The sequence below is a fragment of the Hemitrygon akajei genome, chromosome 17, assembly GCF_048418815.1.
Source record: "Hemitrygon akajei chromosome 17, sHemAka1.3, whole genome shotgun sequence".
Classification (NCBI taxonomy): domain Eukaryota; kingdom Metazoa; phylum Chordata; class Chondrichthyes; order Myliobatiformes; family Dasyatidae; genus Hemitrygon; species Hemitrygon akajei.
Genome location: NC_133140.1, coordinates 61560413 through 61582569, shown reverse-complemented (window position 1 = coordinate 61582569; position 22157 = coordinate 61560413). Strand labels below are relative to the sequence as shown.

At 41.3% G+C, this 22157-nt stretch overlaps 1 protein-coding gene across 1 annotated transcript in view; it reads left to right on the top strand.

The window, feature by feature from the left end:
* Positions 1-22157, top strand: part of pmfbp1 (polyamine modulated factor 1 binding protein 1) — a 649032-nt gene that overhangs the window by 435646 nt on the left and 191229 nt on the right. Inside the window, exons 15-16 of the mRNA XM_073070291.1 lie at positions 2281-2439; positions 13249-13332. Coding sequence (XP_072926392.1) covers positions 2281-2439; positions 13249-13332 — 243 coding nt within the window. The remainder of the gene's footprint in view (positions 1-2280; positions 2440-13248; positions 13333-22157) is intronic.

Here is a 22157-nt window from a genome sequence, read left to right as displayed (position 1 = left end):
AAGTCCTTCCATGCCTCTTGTTAAATTTACTTTCACTACTTATCATTTATTGTTATTATTTCTTCTTTTTGTACTTGCAGTTTGTTGTCTTCTGCACTCTGGTTGAACGCCCTAGTGGCATGGTCTTTCATTGATTCTGTTATGGTTATTATTTTACAGAGTTACTGAGTATACCCACAAGAAAATGAATTTCAGGGTTGTATATGGTGGCCTATATGTACTTCGACAAATAAATTTACTTTGCACTTTGATCTACTTAAACGCTTTTCTGTAGATGAAGTGGCATCATGAAGACCTCTATACTATGTATAACTTCTACTCTCCCATCACTTGCTCCAATATTGTATTCAGAAACACTCTTTTCTCTTCATAGTATTGATTAAAAGCAGTATCTACTTCTGAAGCTGTCATAACTTAACCAAATCACTTAAAGCTTCAATATCCATCTGATGATACTCCACAACATGTTAGTTCTATAGTGTTATTTGATTTATGTCACTATACATAAAAATCTTAATTTCCTACTGCACATCTTCACAATAGCAAATCCCATGACTGAAAATTCATTCAGAACAGCACAACTCCTAACCAGTCAATCAATAGTCAAATTGATTTTGAACTCCTTTTGATCACCATTTCAGACTCTAGTGATGACTTTGATCTCAGTATTAGAGAATACTGCCTTTTCCTGCCTCATATTATTGAGTGAAGAATTTTACAATATAAAGCAAACAAAATAATGAAAAAATAGATTGCTTCACTTCAATTTTCCATTGCAATATAGAGCATTTTATTCTAAAGAACGTCATTTGATTTGAATGACCAAGATTCAATTTCGATTAGTTAAGTTGACATAAAAGCATCATTATGTTATTAGAAAACTTAAATGCTTGCAAATTATGGTGTCAAATTAACAGCAGTATACAGTAATATTATTATATTAGGTTAAGAGATCATGAGATTTTCGGAGTGATTTGCCTAAGTTTGTCAAAATAGATAATAGATTGCAGCAGCCTCAAGAACAAATTGTCGTTTTGAAACAATGGTTCCAAAATATTATTAAAACAATTAACTGTTGATAAAAGGTCACTGCTATCACCATACTGATGCATTGCAGTTAAATTCAAAGTGCAACAGTACCTTGGATTTTGTTGCAAAGTTGTATTTTCATTCTTGGTTTTTTACAGGCGTCAGGTGTCATTTCACTTGTTCCTGTCCTGTGCAACATAGTTCCTGTGTATCAGATACTGGAGGTCATAATACATCAGGACTGTGAGCATGCAGAGAATTATGCTCAGTAATCCACTGAAGTGTTAGCAGTTTTTTTGCCTGTACTGAATATTAGGAACAGTTAAGATTTTGCTCAGTTCTAAGGCATTGTGATGTAGAGTAAAAACAATATTATCCTACAAGATGAATGTGGTCATTTCTGGCCCAGTTTTATTAATTTCTGCATATTATTGCAGAATATGGTTGAACTGTTGTGTGGAAGCAACAACCCATAAAATTTTCAGATAACAAAATATGTGTATTTATTTTGCTCTACTCCTAGCATTTCATCATACTTAAAGCTCCTAAAATTGCTATTTTATTTCATGTACCGTTAAATTTTAAGTTATTCAAAAATCCTTATACTACCAGATATTAGTTTCAAAAGCTCCCTCTATATGCATTCTACTGCCTCATTAATTTTTTGAATGTTAAGAATGTGTGGGTTGCAGGAAAGTGAGACCAAGGTAAGATATCAAACTTGATTTTATTGAATGCCAGAGCAGGCACAAGAAGCCAAAACGCCTACTCTTAATTTTATTCCTTAGGTTTCTCTCTGCATGTAAAATATTATACCTCATGACTGATGAAAATTTATTAAAAAAGGTTTCATTTTCTGGGCATTAACTGGATTATAGTGTGCTTGCACTAAGCAACTAAAGATATATTGTTGCAATAAATCTTAACTCACCATCAACTATCCACAACATTCCAGAATTACTTTAGAACCATGCTTGCAAAGCTAGCAAGTCTTTACTTTTCCTCCCACCTTTGTAGTGCCAGTGTCACCATGTCGTTGATAAAGTTATAGTCACTTGCTCGAAGGGAGGTTAACAAGTATTGAATTTTATTTTCTTGATGCCAACTTACGTTATAGTATAAAAACTAGGGCATGTGTAGATGATAATGGTTTTGTGTTTCAAAAATGGACCCTTTAAAGTAAACACCCATGTGATATCAATGTGTCAAATTAAGACTTAAAATTTACATAGTACATTCTCATTTTTATAGATGACACGACTTGAACAGATAATCAAGCAGCTTGAAGATGAGAGAGCCCGACTGCAGGAACATTGTCATGAATTGACTGAAGAAAATGGGCAGCTTCATGTACAGCTAGAGATGGAGAATTTAGCTGTGCAGACTGAGCAGAATATGATGTCAACAGAGGTCAGTTGATGGGTTTGCTTCATAGATCATCAAGATCCACATTTCAGTTTTAACCTTCTAACATATATATATACTTGGTTATAAGGTTATAACATATATGTTATATTGAAAAATGAAAAATGCCATATATTTTCCTTAAATACTGTATTTTGAGCAGGCTATGTACTTGTTCTTCATATACTTGTGAATATATATCTACAAAAATATCATTAGAATATCCTGACTTTCATATACTGTCTATTTCAAATGATTGTCTATATCAAATGACATATCTCCTTTCTTGTGTGATAATTCCTTCTCTACCACTTCTTTCCATTCATTTTTCATGAACTATAGCCTTCACAGGAACCATTGACCTGGAAATTCGATCTATTATGTAAGGCATGCCAGATTTGTAGATTTTATGTTGAGATACACAAGGTATCTTTCAATAATTCGATATGATGTCTTATTCCTGAGAAGACTATTTTAGTTTTCATGCAAGGATCAATATATATCCCTACATCAGCAATCATGTACAGCAGTACCTACATAGATAACATTTTACTCATTATGCAGTGAGTCACGATCGTGAGCACTGAAAGCTGTCAGTCAAGGCCCTGTGAAGTTCCCGTGAGAGAAGAGGTTAAACACTGCCTTCCATATTTGTTACCTTCCATATTTATTGTCTTTGGCTTTGTTCTCTTTAAAGCAATTTTCACTAAGGCTGCTAGATTTATACCAATTGTAATCAAGTGTACTTTTTGTTTCAAGCATGAGTTCTACATTATATTTTGATTTTATTCTTATAGCTTTAATTGCATTTCTTCTTAGAAACATAGAAAACCCACAGCACAATACAAGCCCTTCAGCCCACAAAGCTGTGCTGAACATGTCCTTACCTGAGAAATGTCTTACTAAGTGTCATTGCCTATTTATTTATTTATTTAGTTGGTTATTTAGTTATTTATTTCAGGAATATTTTCATAAATTCTTCTTTTTGCCATTTCCTCATGGCAGGTGACAGTAAACCTGTCACCTGTAGCCTCCACTATTCCCTCTGAATGACAGGCTCTTCATCCCAACAACTGTCTTCATCTGTATGTAGTTGCTAATAAGCTACAGGTGTTGTGCCAGTATGGATCATCATCCAGTTTCTGAATACAGTATAAGCAGACTTACCATCTTTATCCACCAAACTTTTCTTCTCAATTTTGTGGCATTAACACTTAAGGTATCTTGTGGTCTGATAACACTCTGCCGGCAGTGTCACATTGCCTAACCTCAAAACTTTACACTTTAAAGTGGAGCTGCTTTTTGCAGTGCTTCATTTTAATACAGGCAGTCCCCGCGTTACGTACGCATTCCGTTCCTGAGTCCGTCTTTAAGTCGGAACAAGTACATCCAGTATTATTTAGCGTCAGTTAGTCAAACGTTTGTCTTAGTATTGTTACGAAAACCCCGTAACCAGGTAACTTACCAGCAAAGATAGATGGATCAGCTGAGTCGGATGCTACTATTTTCAAACGTTTTATTCAATAAGGGCACAAACGTATGGTTAATACAAAACATTCAAATCGTCAAAACTCAATCTAAAACACCGGTGTAACCATAATCAATCAGAAATAAGCTCTTTCGTTGTCTAGGGTATATAATACTGAGTCCAATTGGAAATATAAAGAGTCACTCTGAAGTCTGCAGGCTTTTCTCTTTTGGTTTCACGTGTTGGAGAGAGGGAGAGATAAAACGGAAAAACTTGCCCAAAACATCCGTGGAATCAGGGGAGCGATCTTCCCCGTTGTTAGTTAAAAAGCGATCTTCCGTTGGTTCCAGCCACAAACCCCGCATTCGGAATTTAACGCACGTGGCTTATTTCAAAATGGCTTCCCGTTCCCACGGGAAGCGTTATCGTGCTTCTTGGTGTCTCCTTGGTGCGTCTGAGGGTCGTCCTCTTTCAGACCCTTCTTTATACTGCCTCACGGGATCTCAGGTGTCAATCAGGTTGCAGGTGATGCAATCTCTCTCTCAACCAGCCCACTTTGCCCGAGGGCTTTACAATGTCCCTGCGAGTTGGCACGTCTGCAGTTCCCAGGTGTCTCCTGAGAACAATGCCACAGTCACCAGCTTTTGTCCCAGTGGAATGTCTTTCCATTTCCTGTGTCCATTCAGCCTGTCTCTCTCTCTCTCTTGGGTCATTGACCCCCCTTTCACTAGGGCTCTTGCAATTCTCACAAAGGAGGGGGCTGGTATCATAACACCTCCCCTCTTAAAAAGGTTTTTACCAGCGGTTAAAACCCAGAGTGGTACAGTCTTACAGAAATTTTGAATCTAATACAATACAGAAGCTTTTCTTTTCACTACAGAGTAATACAGTTATACATTCAAGTCAGCATCTAAACAGTTAACAAGTACAGTGCCCCTTTTCTTTAATACCTTACCCTACCGTGCCCTACATCGCATACTCAATTCAACACCTGGATAAACAATCCGCTAGCACATTATCACTCCCCTTTATGTGCTGGATCTTAATATCAAATTCTTGTAGCATCAGACTCCAGCTTAATAACCTTCTGTTTTTGTTTTTCATATTGTTCAAGAATACCAGCGGGTTGTGATCGGTATAGACCACTAGGGGTCTTTGCGCCGGACAAATGTACACTTCGAAATGTTGTATCGCTAACACAAGCGCTAACAATTCCTTTTCCACGGTAGAGTAATTCCTCTGGTGTCTATTGAACTTCTGAGAGAAATATGCTACCGGGTGCTCCACTCCATCCCCCGCTTGCTGCAATAGGACTGCTCCTGCCGCCTCATCGCTGGCGTCCGTGGCCAAGGAGAAGGGGGTTAACAGATCGGGCGCTTTTAACACCGGGTCATGGCACAGTACGGCTTTTAACTTTTCAAAGGCATTCTGACAAGAATGACCCCACTCAAATTTTTCCTCCTTCTGCAGTAATTTTGTAAGGGGGAGCGCAATGTCCGCAAAATTTTTACAGAATTTCCGATAGTATCCCACCATGCCCAGAAACCTCCTCAGGGCCCTTTTATTGGAGGGTACCGGGACCTCGGAAATAGCCCGGACCTTCGCCTGCACAGGGGCCAACTGCCCGTCTCCCACCACATACCCCAGATAGGTGATCGTGGCATGACCAAACTCACTCTTAGCGAGGTTTACAGTAAGGTGGGCTGCCGACATTCGGGTAAACAAACTTTCTACAGCCCTCAGATGCTCCTCCCAGGTGTCATTCCAAACTACCACATCGTCAAGATAAGCCTTGGTGTGGGTTAACCCCTTTATCACAGCGTCTATCATCCGCTGAAATGTCCCTGGGGCATTTTTCATCCCAAACGGCATAACGTTGTACTCGTACAACCCAGACGGGGTGACAAAGGCTGAAATCTCTCGAGCCCGGTCCGTTAAAGGAACGCACCAGTACCCCTTTAGCAAGTCAATTTTTGTGATGTACCTTGCCTTCCCCAGTTGATCAATGCAATCATCCACCTGGGGAAGAGGGTAAGCATCGGTCTGGGTAACCGCGTTGACCTTCCGATAATCGGTACAGAATCGTATGGTCCCGTCCGGCTTTGGGACAACCACGCAAGGAGAAGCCCACGCGGATGAGGATTCGCGGATTATCCCAGCAGCTAGCATATGTTCAATCTCCTTCTCTACCAGCTGGCTTTTCTCAGGATTCATCCGATAAGGGGCTTGTTTAATAGGTTGGGTTGAGGTAGCTATCACATCATGTTGTGTCCCATTACACCTTCGGGGAACATCTGGGCATAAGTCTGCATGCCGGTTAACGAGCTGTATTACCTGCTCCCGCTGTTCAGGCTTTAAGTGGCCAACTTTACCCGCAAGATTCGCCAATACGACAGAGTTCTCTAATCTGGTAGGGACTATACCTATCTTGTCGAACCGTTCTGGTTCCTCCTTACCGTCCCCCCCAACTTCATCGGCTTTCATAGCCGCGCCAACAACCGGGGGGGTGGGTTCGTGATACCCTTTTATCATGTTCACGTGAACTAACTGGGTCGGCTTTCGTCGGTCGGGGGTTTCGATCACGTAATTCAGCGAGTCTATTTTCTTACGCACTGTATATGGTCCTTGAAACCTCGCCCCCAGAGGGTGAGTAGCTACCGGGAATAGGACCAGGACCCGGTCGCCCACGTGAAACTCTCGTTCTCTCGCTCTCTGGTTATACCACTGACCCATCTTTTCCTGAGAGGCTTTAAGGTTTTCGTTTGCCAAGGCGCATACTTGACGCAGTCTTTCCCGGAATTTCAGCACATAGTCGACCACACTGACTTGGGCGGTCGGGTTAGACCATTTTTCTTTCAGTAGGGTTAGGGGTCCCCTGGGCCTGTGACCGAAAACCAGTTCAAACGGACTGAACCCCAGGGAGCACTGGACTGTATCCCTTACGGCAAATAACAAAAGGGGTAAAGCCTCATCCCAGTCTCGAACGTTCTCCTGGCAATAAGCTTTAAGCATGGTCTTTAGGGTAGCGTGGAACCTTTCCAACGCTCCCTGTGACTCCGGGTGGTACGCAGAGGCCATAATCTGCCTCACCCCGAGCTGGGTCATCATCTGCCGAAATACGTTCGACGTGAATGTACTTCCCTGGTCTGATTGTATCTCCTTGGGTAGCCCCACGGTGGTAAAGAATTTGATAAGGGCCTTCACCACCGCAGAGGTCCTAATACTACCCAGAGGCACGGCCTCGGGAAATCGTGTAGCGGCACACATCAGGGTCATGATATACTGCCGCCCACTCGCAGTTTTAGGTAAGGGTCCCACAAAATCCACAATGACTCGGGAGAAAGGCTCCTCACATGCGGGAATAGGTCGGAGGGGGGCCTTAGGGATAACTTGATTCGGCTTACCCACCACCTGGCAGGTATGACATCTTTTACAATACTCAGTAACATCTTTCCTCAGATTGGGCCAATAGAATTCCCTCTGAACCCGCTCTACGGTCTTCTTTATTCCCAAATGCCCGCCTAAAGGTCCCTTATGGGCTAAGTCAAGAATGTCGTTCCGATATACTTTCGGGACTACTATCTGACGTAGCACCGCCCAGTCCTCATCGGCCTGCACCGCAGGGGGTCTCCACTTCCTCATCAACACCCCCTCCTGGAGATAATAACCCTCTGGCTCTGCCTCCAGTTCAGTCTCGGAGAGAACCGACTCTCTCAAGGATACCAGCTCCTCGTCACCATTCTGTTCCCGTACAAACTCTCTTCTGGCTAAGGACCGGTCTACCTCCTCTCTATTTCCCACTCGTTCCTCCCTACTCTCCGTTTTCCCTTCCTCGGACTCTCGTTGGTACAGAGTCGGTAAAAAAGTTTCGGCCAAATCAAAACTGGCCAGATTCCACCCGCTCTCTGTCTCAGCGGCCCTTTTCAACATGCTGCGAGTGACCGCACATGCGGGATAGAATTTTTTTTCTGAGGGAGGGTCTTCAACTCTCACGGGCTGGGTGGTCAGCTTCACGGCGGCACCCATCTTCCCACCCGCTAGGTCGTTACCCAGAAGGACGTCCACTCCTTCTCCTGGCAATTCCGGCAGGACCCCCAGATCTACTGGTCCCGACACCAACTCACAATCTAGAAAGACCCTATGCAAAGGCACGACCTCGGTTCGGTTCCCGATACCTCTAAGGGCTACCTCCCCCGTGCGAGGGCCGAATTTTAACACATTACGGCTAATTAACGATAGTTCCGCCCCCGTGTCTCTCCAAATTCGTACGGGAATTGGGGGGTCCCCTTCCTTCAAAGCCACGGTTCCTTCGGACCTAAATGTCTCCCGCCCCTCCTGTATTCCATCTGTCTGGGGCCTGCTTGTCGATTTTCGGATCGACGCAACACAGCCTATGGAAATAGCTGCTTTCCCTCGTTCCGACTCCTTCCTCGGAGCAGTGCATTTTGATGCAATATGTCCCACCTTTCCACAATTAAAACAGTTGAAACCAGGAGATCTCCAGGTTTCTTGTCTGTTATCCTCACTTTTTGTGCTAGCTCCCGGTGGAGTTTCTCCCTTAGCCGGCGGACTGTCCCTACCGTTCCGACGGTCTCTCGGGTAACTTTTTGGCGAGGAAAACTTTGTCTTGTGGGTTAGGGCATATTCATCTGCGAGCCTAGCCATCTCTGAGATGGACTGATTCGTCCTCTCATTTAAATACATTCGGATCTCTTCCGGAACGCAACTTTTAAATTCCTCAATCAAAACTAACTCCCTGAGACGCCCATAGTCCTCGGCCACCTTTTCAGCTGTGCACCAACGATTCAAGAGCACACCCTTCTCATGGGCTAGCTCGGTATACGTTTGATTCCACCCTCTTTTTAAATTTCGGAACCTTTGTCTATACGCCTCAGGTACTAACTCGTAACCTCGGAGAATGGCCTCCTTTACTTGATCATAATTCCCGTCCCTTTCTGTGGGCAGCGCGGCATATACCCGCTGTGCTTTTCCTCGTAACACACTTTGTAACAACGCCACCCATTGCTCTCTGGGCCACTGCTGATTCTCTGCCACCTTTTCAAAGAGCAAGAAATAACTATCAACATCCGTCTCCTCGAACGGGGGGACCAACCTCAACGCCCGACTAATATCAAACCCCTCTTTCTCTCCCCCTTGAGTTCTTCGCTCTTGTTTCCGCCTGTCCAGCTCCAATTCATAGTTCCTCTGTTTCTCTCTCTCTTCTGCTTCTAGCTGCTTTAGTTTGAACACCTGCTCTCTTTCCCTCTCGGCTTCTCTTGCCCTCTCGGCTTCTCTTGCCCTCTCGGCTCTCTCGGCTTCTCTCTCTGCAGCCTTCTGAGCTGCGTCTATTTCTAGCTGCTTTATTTTAAACTCATGTTCCAGCCTTGCTTTCTCCAACTCTGCCTGATTTGTCCCACTCACTAATCTCCTTTCGGGAATATTTTCCAAATCCTCAGCTGTAAACACCTTCTTCCCAACGTAATGCTGTTGTATGACCCTTAGCACTTCCTGCTTTTTCATTGCTGGCTTCACCGCTGTGAGGTCTAAGGCCTGCGCCAAACTTACTAAGTCTGATTTTGTAGCCTTCCCTAGCGCCTCTACCGTCGGGTTTCTCCTAAATTCCGACACATCCATCTTTGCTGGTTTCCCGTCTGACTACCTGCGTAACCAGATTTAAGTTTGGACTTACAGCCCGATTCACTGACCCTCCCGTTTGGTTTCAAATCCGGGACGAGCACCCCACTTGTTACGAAAACCCCGTAACCAGGTAACTTACCAGCAAAGATAGATGGATCAGCTGAGTCGGATGCTACTATTTTCAAACGTTTTATTCAATAAGGGCACAAACGTATGGTTAATACAAAACATTCAAATCGTCAAAACTCAATCTAAAACACCGGTGTAACCATAATCAATCAGAAATAAGCTCTTTCGTTGTCTAGGGTATATAATACTGAGTCCAATTGGAAATATAAAGAGTCACTCTGAAGTCTGCAGGCTTTTCTCTTTTGGTTTCACGTGTTGGAGAGAGGGAGAGATAAAACGGAAAAACTTGCCCAAAACATCCGTGGAATCAGGGGAGCGATCTTCCCCGTTGTTAGTTAAAAAGCGATCTTCCGTTGGTTCCAGCCACAAACCCCGCATTCGGAATTTAACGCACGTGGCTTATTTCAAAATGGCTTCCCGTTCCCACGGGAAGCGTTATCGTGCTTCTTGGTGTCTCCTTGGTGCGTCTGAGGGTCGTCCTCTTTCAGACCCTTCTTTATACTGCCTCACGGGATCTCAGGTGTCAATCAGGTTGCAGGTGATGCAATCTCTCTCTCAACCAGCCCACTTTGCCCGAGGGCTTTACAATGTCCCTGCGAGTTGGCACGTCTGCAGTTCCCAGGTGTCTCCTGAGAACAATGCCACAGTCACCAGCTTTTGTCCCAGTGGAATGTCTTTCCATTTCCTGTGTCCATTCAGCCTGTCTCTCTCTCTCTCTTGGGTCATTGACCCCCCTTTCACTAGGGCTCTTGCAATTCTCACAAAGGAGGGGGCTGGTATCATAACAGTATATAGTACATATTTTATCTTTCTATGCATATAAAACACTTAAGAAACATATGTATTCCAATAATTAAACCACTGCAGTGCTTAATAATAATTGTAGCTTTCATCGGGGCAGGGCCTTTCACGTGCTTCATTATTCTCACTTTATCCGTATTCCTTTAAAATTGTTCCGATCATTGACTGACTGTAGCCTAATGCTTTTCCAATGACCGATGGCGTTTCACCTCTTTCCAAACGCTTTATCATTTCCACTTTATTTTCAATCGCGATCGCTTCTCGTCAATGGGACAGAGACACTGCGGGCAGCAGGTCCCGAGCTGTGCTGGCTGTCGAGGTCCGCTGGGTCCTAAGAACCACCGCACTGAATTCCCTGGGTCCAAAACTCCACCGCACTGAGACAGGCTAAATGGGACAAGTGGGGGCTGTACTGGGTTTGGGTATTTGATCCTCCACAATATTCCATGTGGGAATTTAAACTGGAGGTGGCAGTGTTTTTTTTTACAAGGTCGAGTTGTGAGCTCGACATCAACCCGGCACGGGAGCGGTCTGTCACTGGATCAAACTGGAGCCCGGTGCTGATCTCATTGCACCACCAGCCGACTGGAATGGGAGGACGGGATCAGGGTGAATCTTACTAAGAAAAATTTAAGCCAGATACAAAATTAAACACTCAACGGCAATGATTTAAAATGGCGGACGGTGTTCTCCTTCCTCGGTTCGTAAGTATGAGTTGTCCGTAAGTCGGACGTTCATAACTCAGGGACTACCTGTATCACATGTCTCGGTGCATTTGGTGAAAATGAATGAAAATAATGTTGCAGTTGGCCCCAAATGCATTTAGTAACTTTCAACTTACCATCATTCTTCTTGCGTTTTTCTGGGTATTCCCAGTGAATATAGTTGCTTTTGCACTAGTTAAGGGCTATACTTATAACTAGCATCTATGTTTCTTAATCTTTTCAAAGGGAAAACAGCATGTTGATCATACAGTATATTTAAAGCCACAAAGAAAATTATAATCCTACCCAAAAAGGGTCACAGCCCAAAATGTGAACTACTCATTTCCATGGATGCTGCCTTACCTGCTGAGTTCCTCTAACATTTTGAGTATGTTGCTTTGGATTTCCAGCATCTGCAGAATGCCTTGTGTTTAAGAAAATTATAATGCATCATACAGAAACCTATAATTTGCTACATATTAAAGAAATGGTGTTTAAATATTCTACAGTTTTCCTATTAATTATGTCTGCTTTGTAGATCATTTTCACCAAGGTTTATTTCTTCCTAGTCTTAATTGTCCCAATTCCAACAGTCGTCAACCTCCAGAATGATTGGTGGCACACGTGCACAGTTCTCTAACACACACACACACACACACACACACACACACACACACACACACACACACACACACACACACACACACACACACACACACACACACACACACACACACGTGCCTCATCTGTCCTTATTGATCAGAGCTGCTTCAAGACAGTAAGATTACACACCTGAAATGCGGTTCATTCAAAGCATAAGTAGGATTCTTAATGCCAATTTCAGTCCCCTTTGCCAAATTGGTTATTTATAATCATTTAAGTATATTTGAAACAAAACCAGAAAATGCTGGAAACATCAGCAGCTCAAGCATTATCTATGGAAAGAGAGACAGAGTTGAGGCTTAAAGTTAATGGTGTTTCATTAAAGCTCAGAAAAGTAAGGATGCATGCTTTAAGTTGGAGAGAAGAGGGAGAGTATGGAGGAGTATCTGAAACAGGCGTGATGAAGACTTACTAATTTCAGCAGACACATACTGAATACTTTAGTTATCTAAAATGGTATGATTCAGTTTTGAGACCTGAACACAGCAATGAGTATAGAATAAAGATGACATGCTGTTCTTCATGAAAGAGGTGAAGTATAAAATGAACAGAATGGAATGAAAATGTTAGAGTGACAGACAACTTGAAACTCAGGATCACTCCAGTGGACAGGATGAAGCTGTTTTCTTCAAAACAGCTGCCTACGTTGTGTTGCTCCACTGTGATCACTGGATGCAATTCATCTTTTGAACTCTTTCGAATCACATGCAGTCATCATTTAGGAGTGTGATGGAATGCTTTCCATTTCCCTTTTCAGGGAAAGCCAAAGAAGCTTAACACAGTCCATTGAAAGCAGCTGTTCACTTTATCAGCCATATGTTTGAGTATTCATGTCCAATATCACCACCATACTCTAACTGCAGGGATTACTATTTACAAAATGCAAATCCCTGCCTTCAAAACATGCAACTGACATCATCTAGATAAGAATAAAGACAGCACCTGCTCTCTATCAAGACCCACCTGGAAAGAATCCCTTTGTTCCATATTATTCTATGATTTTACGTGTACAGGAACACGGTCACTTCTAAGCCACACACCATTCCATTTTGGACATGTATGTTCTTCTATATCTGGCTTTCACAGAAGAAAATATAGAATTGTCGCTGCAGACAGACAGTCAGACATACTTTATTGATCCTGGGTGAAAATGGGTTTTGTTACAGTTGCACCAACCAAGAATAGTGTAGAAATATAGCAATATAAAACCATAAATAATTAAATTATTCCAAGTGGAAATAAGTCCAGGACCAGCCTATTGGCTCAGGGTGTCTGACACTCCGAGGGAGGAGTTGGAAAGTTTGATGGCCACAGGCAGGAATGACTTAGTATGATGCTCAGTGTTGCATCTCGGTGGGATGAGTATAATAAAGTAAAAAATCTATTTTTGCTAAATGAATTTTTTTTATGTAGTTACGTAGGAAAGAAGGATTAATTCACAAGCTGAAAAATGAAAGGATTGTCATGCAGGACAAAGCGAATGAGACTAAAGAAACAGTAAGAATTCTGTATTGTACTCTTTCAGAAGTTTGACTTAAGAAAATGTAAGTTATCAAAATCATAGCATGTTTAAGTATAATATAGTTGCTAAGTGAATTACTTCAATTCCGCAAAATATTATCAAATTATTTTTGTTTTTATTAATATTATCATCTTTGTGTGGATTTCCCTACATCTGTACATAACCATGCCACAAATAAATTACAATTACAGTAGTGATATCGTTAAACAATTGTTTTATTGAAACAATTTTTATAATAGAAACTGCCATGTCATAAATAAACCTTTACAAGGAACTGTGCAACACCATCATGACAACATAGTAACTTTGTATACATACAGTAGTTTCTATTGTAATTGCTGTTAGTAAGGATTAGAGCTGTCATTCCAATTGATGATTTAATTTTGTGAGTGAATCATCTTTTAGCATGATTTTGTTGTAATTATTCATACCAAATTGTACAAAACAAGATCCAATTTCAACAAAAACTACCGAGTCCATTGTAGTGCAAGAGGTGTTCAATTAAGTCCTGTTGCTGAGTGAGGACTATGGGTTATAAATCTTTTCAAGAACCTGATATTTGTAGGAAAGTAACAGTTCCTGAACCTGATGATGTTGAATCCAGGTGTCTATATATCCTCTGCTCAATGTTAACAGTAAGATGAAGGCATGACTCAGATAAGGATCCTTTATGACAAATGCTGCCTTCTTCAGGCAGTGCTTCATGTACAGTAGATTCCTTCAATGGTGGGCATGGCTGTGCTTTAAAGTTGGAATCATATCATGTCATACTACGACCAGTCATAATACTTTCAAACGTGCATCAGTAGACATTTGTTAAGATGTTTGGTGACATGCAAAATCTCTTTTAAGTTTCTAAGAATGTGGAGGTGCCAGCAAATCATCACGATTGCATCAGTGTGCTGGGTCCAGGACAGCTCAACTGAAATGTTAACTTCCAGGATGTTGAAGTTGTTAACTCGCTCCACCTCTGTCTTATGAATGAGAACTGCCATGTGGTCTCACACTATCACTTTCAGAATTTAAAGATTAGTTCATTGGTTTTGTTAACAATAAGCAAGAAACTGTACCACTACCTAACGAAGTGTTCTATCTCACTCCGGTGCCATGTGACATTGTGGACAAACTTTTAAATGATATTGGAGCTGATGGCATGGGGTAAACAGAGTAGAGCAGGGGGCTAAGCACATTGCTTTGGAGTGGTCAGTGAAGAGTAAATGTTCTTTACTACACCAGGTCAGTTTTTATAACATTTTACTGCTCCATGCCTACTATTGTTGAAACTGACACCTGGATGGGGGCCTGGTAAGATGATTGATTAGAAAACTGATAGAAGCAGTGAAGAAGCTGCCATTAAGTCTGCACGTTCAGGCTTTCATGCTCATGTATCTATTCCCAGAAGGTGAAAGACCGCAGGGCAAATTTTTCTTCTCCTTATATACTTACCTGTAATAAATAGGTTGACAAGCTGCATTTAATGAATCACCATAAAAATAGGTGACAGAGCAACCTTAGATACAAACCTATTTCCAGAGGATGGACCCTAGTTTTAGAATCAAAGAGCAGGGCATAATAAGCATGCAGAGGGAATAGTGAGAACAAACTGCCCCTATGTTGTGAACTGGTTCTGTTGTTATAGACACCCATTAATTGATTTTGTCCATAAGTTATAAAATTTATAAAATAACGTGATATACTAATCATACCTCCATAGTATTGCAATGAATGGCATCAAAAACACGTAACACTGAGACAATTACTGAAAGTAGAGAGAGAGAAATATTTCTATTGTTTTTAGATTTGATAGTATCATGAGAATTCATTTATATGTAGAAGTGTTCACAAATTTCTTTTGAGTGAAGGAGGCTGAAGGGTGACTGGTTAAGAGGTATTGATTAAATGGACAGTCAGCACCTTTTTCCCAAGGTGAAAATGGCTACTAGGCGAGAGCATAATTTTAATTAAGGTGATTGGAGAAAAGTATGGGGGAATTCAGAGGTAGGATTTTTACACAGAGAGTGGTGGGTGCATGGGACACAGTGCCAGGGGTGGTGGTAGAGCAAATACATTAGGGACGAAGAAGGGACCCTTGAAATAGGCACAGGCCTGAAAGGAAGATGGAGAGCCATGTGGAAGTGAAGCATTAGATTGATCCAGGAGTAAGTTAAGAGGTTGGCTCAACATTGTAGGCTGAATTGCCTGTACCGAGCAGGACTGTTCTATGTTATATAAATCAGACATTCATAACCTAGGAATGGCCTGTATAGAAATATAGGACAGGTGCATTTAAGGCAGAGATAGATAGCTTCTTGATTAGCCAGAACATCAAAAGGTATGGTGAGAAGGCAGGGGAGTGGGGATGACTGGAAGAATTGGATCAGCCCATGACTGAATGGTGGAGCAGACTTGGTGGGCTGAATGGCCTACTTCTGCTCCTATATCTTATGGTCTTATGGTCTTGTAAGTGAATACATGGTTGAAGTGCCAGTTTATGAAAGAGAGCTTTAGGTTTTAGGGCAGGGGTAACCTGTACAATAATTACCTGTTACAGCTTTAACTAGAGGGGGACCAATGTTGGTTTGTTAGGCAAGTTTAAACTGGTAAAGAGGGTGATGGAGCCCAAAATGATAATGGGAAGACTGATTCATATTTAAAAAATAAAACACATAAGTCCAGTGGGGAGAGTAGTGAGATACAAAAAGGAAGCCTGTGATAGTTGGTAGGCTTAACTGCAATTAATTTAATGCGAGGAACCTCACAGATAATACGGATGAGCTGAAAGTGTAGATAAACAGGTATAATTATAATATTGTTGCAATCACAGAATCATAATTGAGGGAAGAGCAGGACTCACAGCTCAATGTAATGGGGTCTAGAATATTCCTGTATGATCAAAAGAAGTTTCGAAGAGGGGCTGCTGATCAGGTAGAACATTATGGTAGTACTGAGGGAGAATATCCTGAAGGGGTTGGCCAATGAGGCTATATGAACAGAACTTAGGAATAAGAAATTGGAAGTCACTTTGATGGAGTCATACTAGTAGGAATTAGAAGAACAGATATGTAGACAGATCACAGAAGGGTGAAAAAGCAATAGAGTTGTTTAGAAAGAGATCTTAACTTCTTACCTGGCTATTACCTCCCCCCTGGGTCCCCTTCTCCTTCCCTCCCTTGTATGGTCCACTCTCCTTTCTATTAATTCTTGCCTCTCCAGCCCTTTACCTTTTCTACCCACCTGGCTTCACCATTAACCTGCTAGCTATTCTTCTTCCCCTCCCTCCCCCTTTTTATTCTGACATTTTCCCCCTTCCTTTCCAGTCCTGAACAAGGGTCTTGGCTTGAAACGTTGACTGTTTATGCATTCTCATAGATGCTGTTTGACCTGCTGAGCTACTCCAGCATTTTATGTGTGTCACCCAGTTGTACAGCCTTATATAGTGTTTTTTATAATCTCATGTTCTCTGTTTTATCTTAAGTTTTCTTGGTCAAAGTTTGGTTTAGTTTGTTTGCAATTGAGGGTAAGTTGGGTGACCATAAACCAGTGATGAATGGATTTAGCTTAGGTTACTAATTGATGGAATGTACAATTTTTTCTTTAGAAAATTGTAGCTTATTCATGACTTTTGTTTCCCTGTGGGCTAGGTAATAGCCTGCAGTCTTGACTTTTGATATAGCTTCAGGTTATTGCAATTCCAATAATTCATAAAAAAGCAATCAAGTTTTGGTAAAAAAAAGCATCTTGATAACATAAGCATGAATTCAAAAAAGGAATGAAAATGCTTCAAATAATTTCCCACCTGATTTAAGGTGATCTCTGCATTGAATGGTCTGATGAAAAATTATATATGTGGTGTGACATGTTTTTGCCAGATTTGATTCTCAAAAGTATGGGATCTTTTTTGTATTAGTATCATTCTTGGTCCATTCTTTTTCAATCAATCTTCCATCTGCCTTTTCATTGCCTCACTATTTTTCTTCCTACTTTTGTTCTTTATATGGGACAGATATTGAACTCAGTCTATGATTTGCTATGACCCATCTATGGTATCAAAGTTTAAAATATACTCCAGTCCTCCTTTGTTGGTCTTCCATGATAATCTTTATATATTTCACCTTCGGAAAATCTGCTCCACTTTGAAACACAGTAAGTTACTCCTGACTGTTTTCTATTCCTTGACCTTCAATTTAACATTCTCACCCTTATTTACTAAAACTGTCGACAATCTTCTCCTATGTAATCCATGAGTTATTCTTCAGCCTTATATCCTGTTCTGCATCTTCAGCTCCTTGACCTTCAACTTCTGATACATCCTATTACCACTAGTAAATCAGTTTATTATTGTCACATATACCAAAGTTCAATGAAAAATATGTCTTGCATACTGTTCACTCAGATCAATTCATTGCACCAGTGCACTAAGGTAGCACAAGGTAAAACAATAAAGAGTGCAGAATGGTGTTCCATTTACAGAAAAAGTGCATTGCAGGTTGACAATAAGAAGCAAGGTCATAGAGTGTGGTTGTTGTACTAGGAAACTGTTCAATAGTCTTATAACAGTGGGGTAGAAGATGTCCTTGAGCCTGATAGTACGTGTTTTGTGCTGGTATGTGCTTCTGCCTGATGGAAGGGCAGAGAAGAGAGAGTGAGTGGATGGGAACTTTGATTATGCTGTCTGGTTTACCAAGAACAAATCAGAATCAGGTTGAATTTCACTGGTATGTGTCGTGAAATTTGTTGTTTTGTGGTTGATAAATTACTATAAGTAATTTGCTGTTAAAAATTGCAATATGTACAGTATATATATATCAATTAAATAAGTGCAAAAAAATGAAGGAAATAAAATACTGAGATAGTATTCATGGGTTTATTGTCCATTCAGAAATCTGATGATAGATGGGAAGAAGCTGTTCCTGAAATGTTGAGAGTGTGTGTCTTCAGGCTCCAGTATCTTTTTGTTGGTAGCAATGAGAAGAGGGCATGCAATGGGTGACAAAGTCCTTAATGATGGATGCCGTCTTTTTGAGGCATCACCTTTTGATGGTGTCCTGGATGTTGAGGAGGCTAGTGCTGATGATGTAGCTGGTAGATTTTACAATTTTCTGCAGCTTTTTCTTCTCTCCAGATCAAACGGTGATGCAACCAGTAAGTTAGAATACTGTCCACAGGACTTCTGTAAAAACTTGTTAGTGTCTTTGGGACTTACCAGTTCAACTCAAATTTCGAATGAAATATAGCTGCTATCGTGCCTAACTTGTAACTTCATCAGTAAGTTCAGCCCAGGATAGATCTTCAGAGACGTTGACACCCAAGAACTTAAAACTGCTCACCCTCTCCATTTCTGATCTCTTGATAAGGACTGCTCTATGTTCCTTTGACTTCCCCTTCCTGAAGTCCATAATCATTGCATGCAAGTTTGTTGTTGCAACACTACTCAACCAGCTGATCTATCTCACTCCTGTACGCCTCCTCGTCACCATTTAATATCAGGAATTGCTGTGATGCTTCATTCCCAGATGAGCTCAATACCTTTCATGCTGTGAAAGGAAAAATAAAACTACACCTGTGCAAAGCCCTGCAGCATCTGGTGACACTGTGATGTCTGTCTTGGAGGCCAACACCAGAACATCAAGTTAACTGCTTATCAATATGTTTATTAAACTTTTATAAAATTGTATTTTATGCCATCAAATCCTAGAAAATGTTATTAGTCTGTAAGTATTAATTCTTAATATTAAATGTAGAGTACCATGTTTTAAGAACTGCAGGGTTATTTTTGTTTCTCAGAACTTTGATTTGCAATATAAATTGAAAGCTTTATTGTTTAGACTTAGACCATAAGGTCATAAGATATAAGAGCAGAATTAGGCCACTTGGCCCATCGAGTCTGCTCCATCATTTCATCATGGCTGATCCATTTCCCTCTCAGCCCCAATCTCCTACCTTCTCCTGGTATCCCTTCATGTCCTGACTAATCACAGATCTATCAACCTCTGCCTTAACTATACATAAAGACTTGGCCTCCACAGCTGCCTGTGGCACAGAATTCCACAGATTCACCACTCTCTGGCTAAAGAAATTCCTCCTCATCTCCATTCTAAAAAGACTCCCCTCAATTCTGACTCTCCCACTATAGGAAGCATCCTCTCTATCGACCTTTCAACGTTTGATAGTTTCAATGAGATAACTCCTCATTCTTCTGAATTCTAGTGAGTACAGACCCAGACCCATCAAACATTCTTCATAGGACAAGTCTTTCAATCCTGGAATAATTTTTACAAACCTTCTTAAGATTTTCCATTAAGCAAACCATGCTGACTTAGGCCTATTTTATCATGTGCCTCCAACTATCCTGAAACTACAACTCTTAACAATCAACTCCAACATTTTCCTAACCATTGAAGTGGGATTAACCAGCCTATAATTTCCTTTCTTCTGTCTCTCTCTCCTCTTGAAAAGTGGAGTGACATTTTCAATTTTCCAGTCTTCCAGAAACACTCCATAAGACCATAAGATATAGGAGCAGAAGTAGGCCTTTTGGCCCATCAAGTCTGCTCCACCATTCAATCGTGGGCTGATCAAATTCTTCCATCATCCCCACTCCCCTCCCTTCTCCCCATACCTTTTGATGCCCTGGTTAATCAAGAAACTATCTATCTCTGCCTTAAATGCACCCAATGACTTGGCCTCCAAAGCCACTCATGGCAACAAATTCCACAGATTTACCACCCTCTGACTAAAGTAATTTCTCCGCATCTCTGTTCTAAATGAACGTCCTTCATTCCTGAAGTCGTGCCCTCTCGTCCTAGACTCCCCTACCATGGGAAATAATTTTGCCATATCTAATCTGTTAAGACCTTTTAACATTTGAAATGTTTCTATGAGCTCCCCCCTCATTCTCCTGAACTCCAGGGAATACAACCCAAGAGCTGCCAGACCTTCCTCATACAGTAACCCTTTCATTCCTGGAATCATTCTCATGAATCTTCTCTGAACCCTCTCCAATGTCAGTATATCCTTTCTAAAGTAAGGAACCCAAAACTGCACACAACACTCCAAGTGAGGTCTCAGGAGTGCCTTATGGAGTGCCTCAACATCACATCCCTGCTCTTACATTCTATACCTCTAGAAATGGATGCTGACATTGCATTTGCCTTCTTCACCATCGACTCAACCTGAAGGTTAGCCTTTAGGGTATCCTGCACAAAGACTCCCAAGTCCCTTTACATCACTGCAGTTTCAATTCTCTCCCAATCTAAATAATAGTCTGCCCATTTATTCCTTTTGCCAAAATACATGAGCATATATTTTCCAACATTGTATTTCATTTGCCACTTCTTTGCCCATTCCCCTAAGCTATCCAAGTCTCTCTGCAGGCTCTCTGTTTCCTCAACACTACACATTCCTCCACCTAACTTTGTATCATCGGCAAATTTAGCCACAAATCTATTAATCCCATTGTCCAAGTTATTGACATACAGTACATTGTAAAAAGCAGCAGTCCCAACACCGACCCCTGTGGAACTCCATGGTAACAGGCGGCCAGCCTGAATAAGATCCCTTTATTCGCACTCTCTGTTTTCTGCTGATCAGCCAATACTCCACCATGCTAATAACTTGCCTGTAATTCCATGGGCTCTTATCTTGCTAAGCAGCCTCATATATGGCACCTTGTTAAAGGCCTTCTGAAAATCTAAATACACCACATCTACTGCATCTCCTTTTTCTACCCTGCTTGTAATTTCCTTAAAAAATTGCAATACGTTAATCAAGCAGGATTTTCCTTTCAGGAAACCATGCTGGCTTTGACCTATCTTGTCATGTTCCTCCAGGTACTCTGTAATCTCATCCCTAACAATCGATTCCAACAACTTCCCAACCACTGATGTCAGACTAATAGGTCTATAGTTTCCTTTCTGCTGCCTCCCACCCTTCTTAAATAGTGGAGTAACATTTGCAATTTTCCAGTCATCCGGTACAATGCCAGAATCTATCGATTCTTGAAAGATCATTGTTAATGTTTCCGCAATCTCTCCAGCTACTTTCTTCTTAACCCGAGGATGCATTCCATCAGGTCCAGGAGATTTATCCACACTCAGACCATTAAGCTTCCTGAGCACCTTCTCTGTCGTAATTTCCACTGCACAAACTTCACTTCCCTCACACTCCTAAATGTCCGATTTACTGCAGATGTCTTCCACTGTGAAGACTGATGCAAAATACACATTCAGTTCCTCCACCATCTCTGTATCTCTCATTACAATATCTCCAGCATCATTTTCTATTGGTCCTATATCTACCCTCAACTCTCTTTTACCCTTTATATACTTAAAAAAGCTTTTAGTATCTTCTTTGATATTAGTCACCAGTTTCCTTTCATAATTCATCTTTTCCTTCCTTGACCTTCTTAGTTTACTTCTGCAAGTTTTTAAAAGCTCCCCAATCCTCTACTTTCCTAATAGCTTTGGCTTCCTTGTATGCCCTCTCTTTTGCTTTTACTTGGGCTCTGACTTCATTTGTCAGCCATGGTAGTGTGCTTCTTCCATTGGAAAATTTCTTCTTATTTGGAATATATCTCTTACACTTCCCTCATTTTTCACAGAAACTCCAGCCATTGCTGCTCTGCTGTCCTTCCTGCTAGTGTCCCTCTCATGCCATGGTAATTTCCTCTATTCCACTGAAATACCAACACATGGGAATTTAGTTTCTCCTGATTTCAAAGTGAACTTGATCGTATTGTGATCACTGTTCCCTAAAAGGTTCCTTAACCTTAAGCTCTTTTATTACCTCTGGATCATTGCAC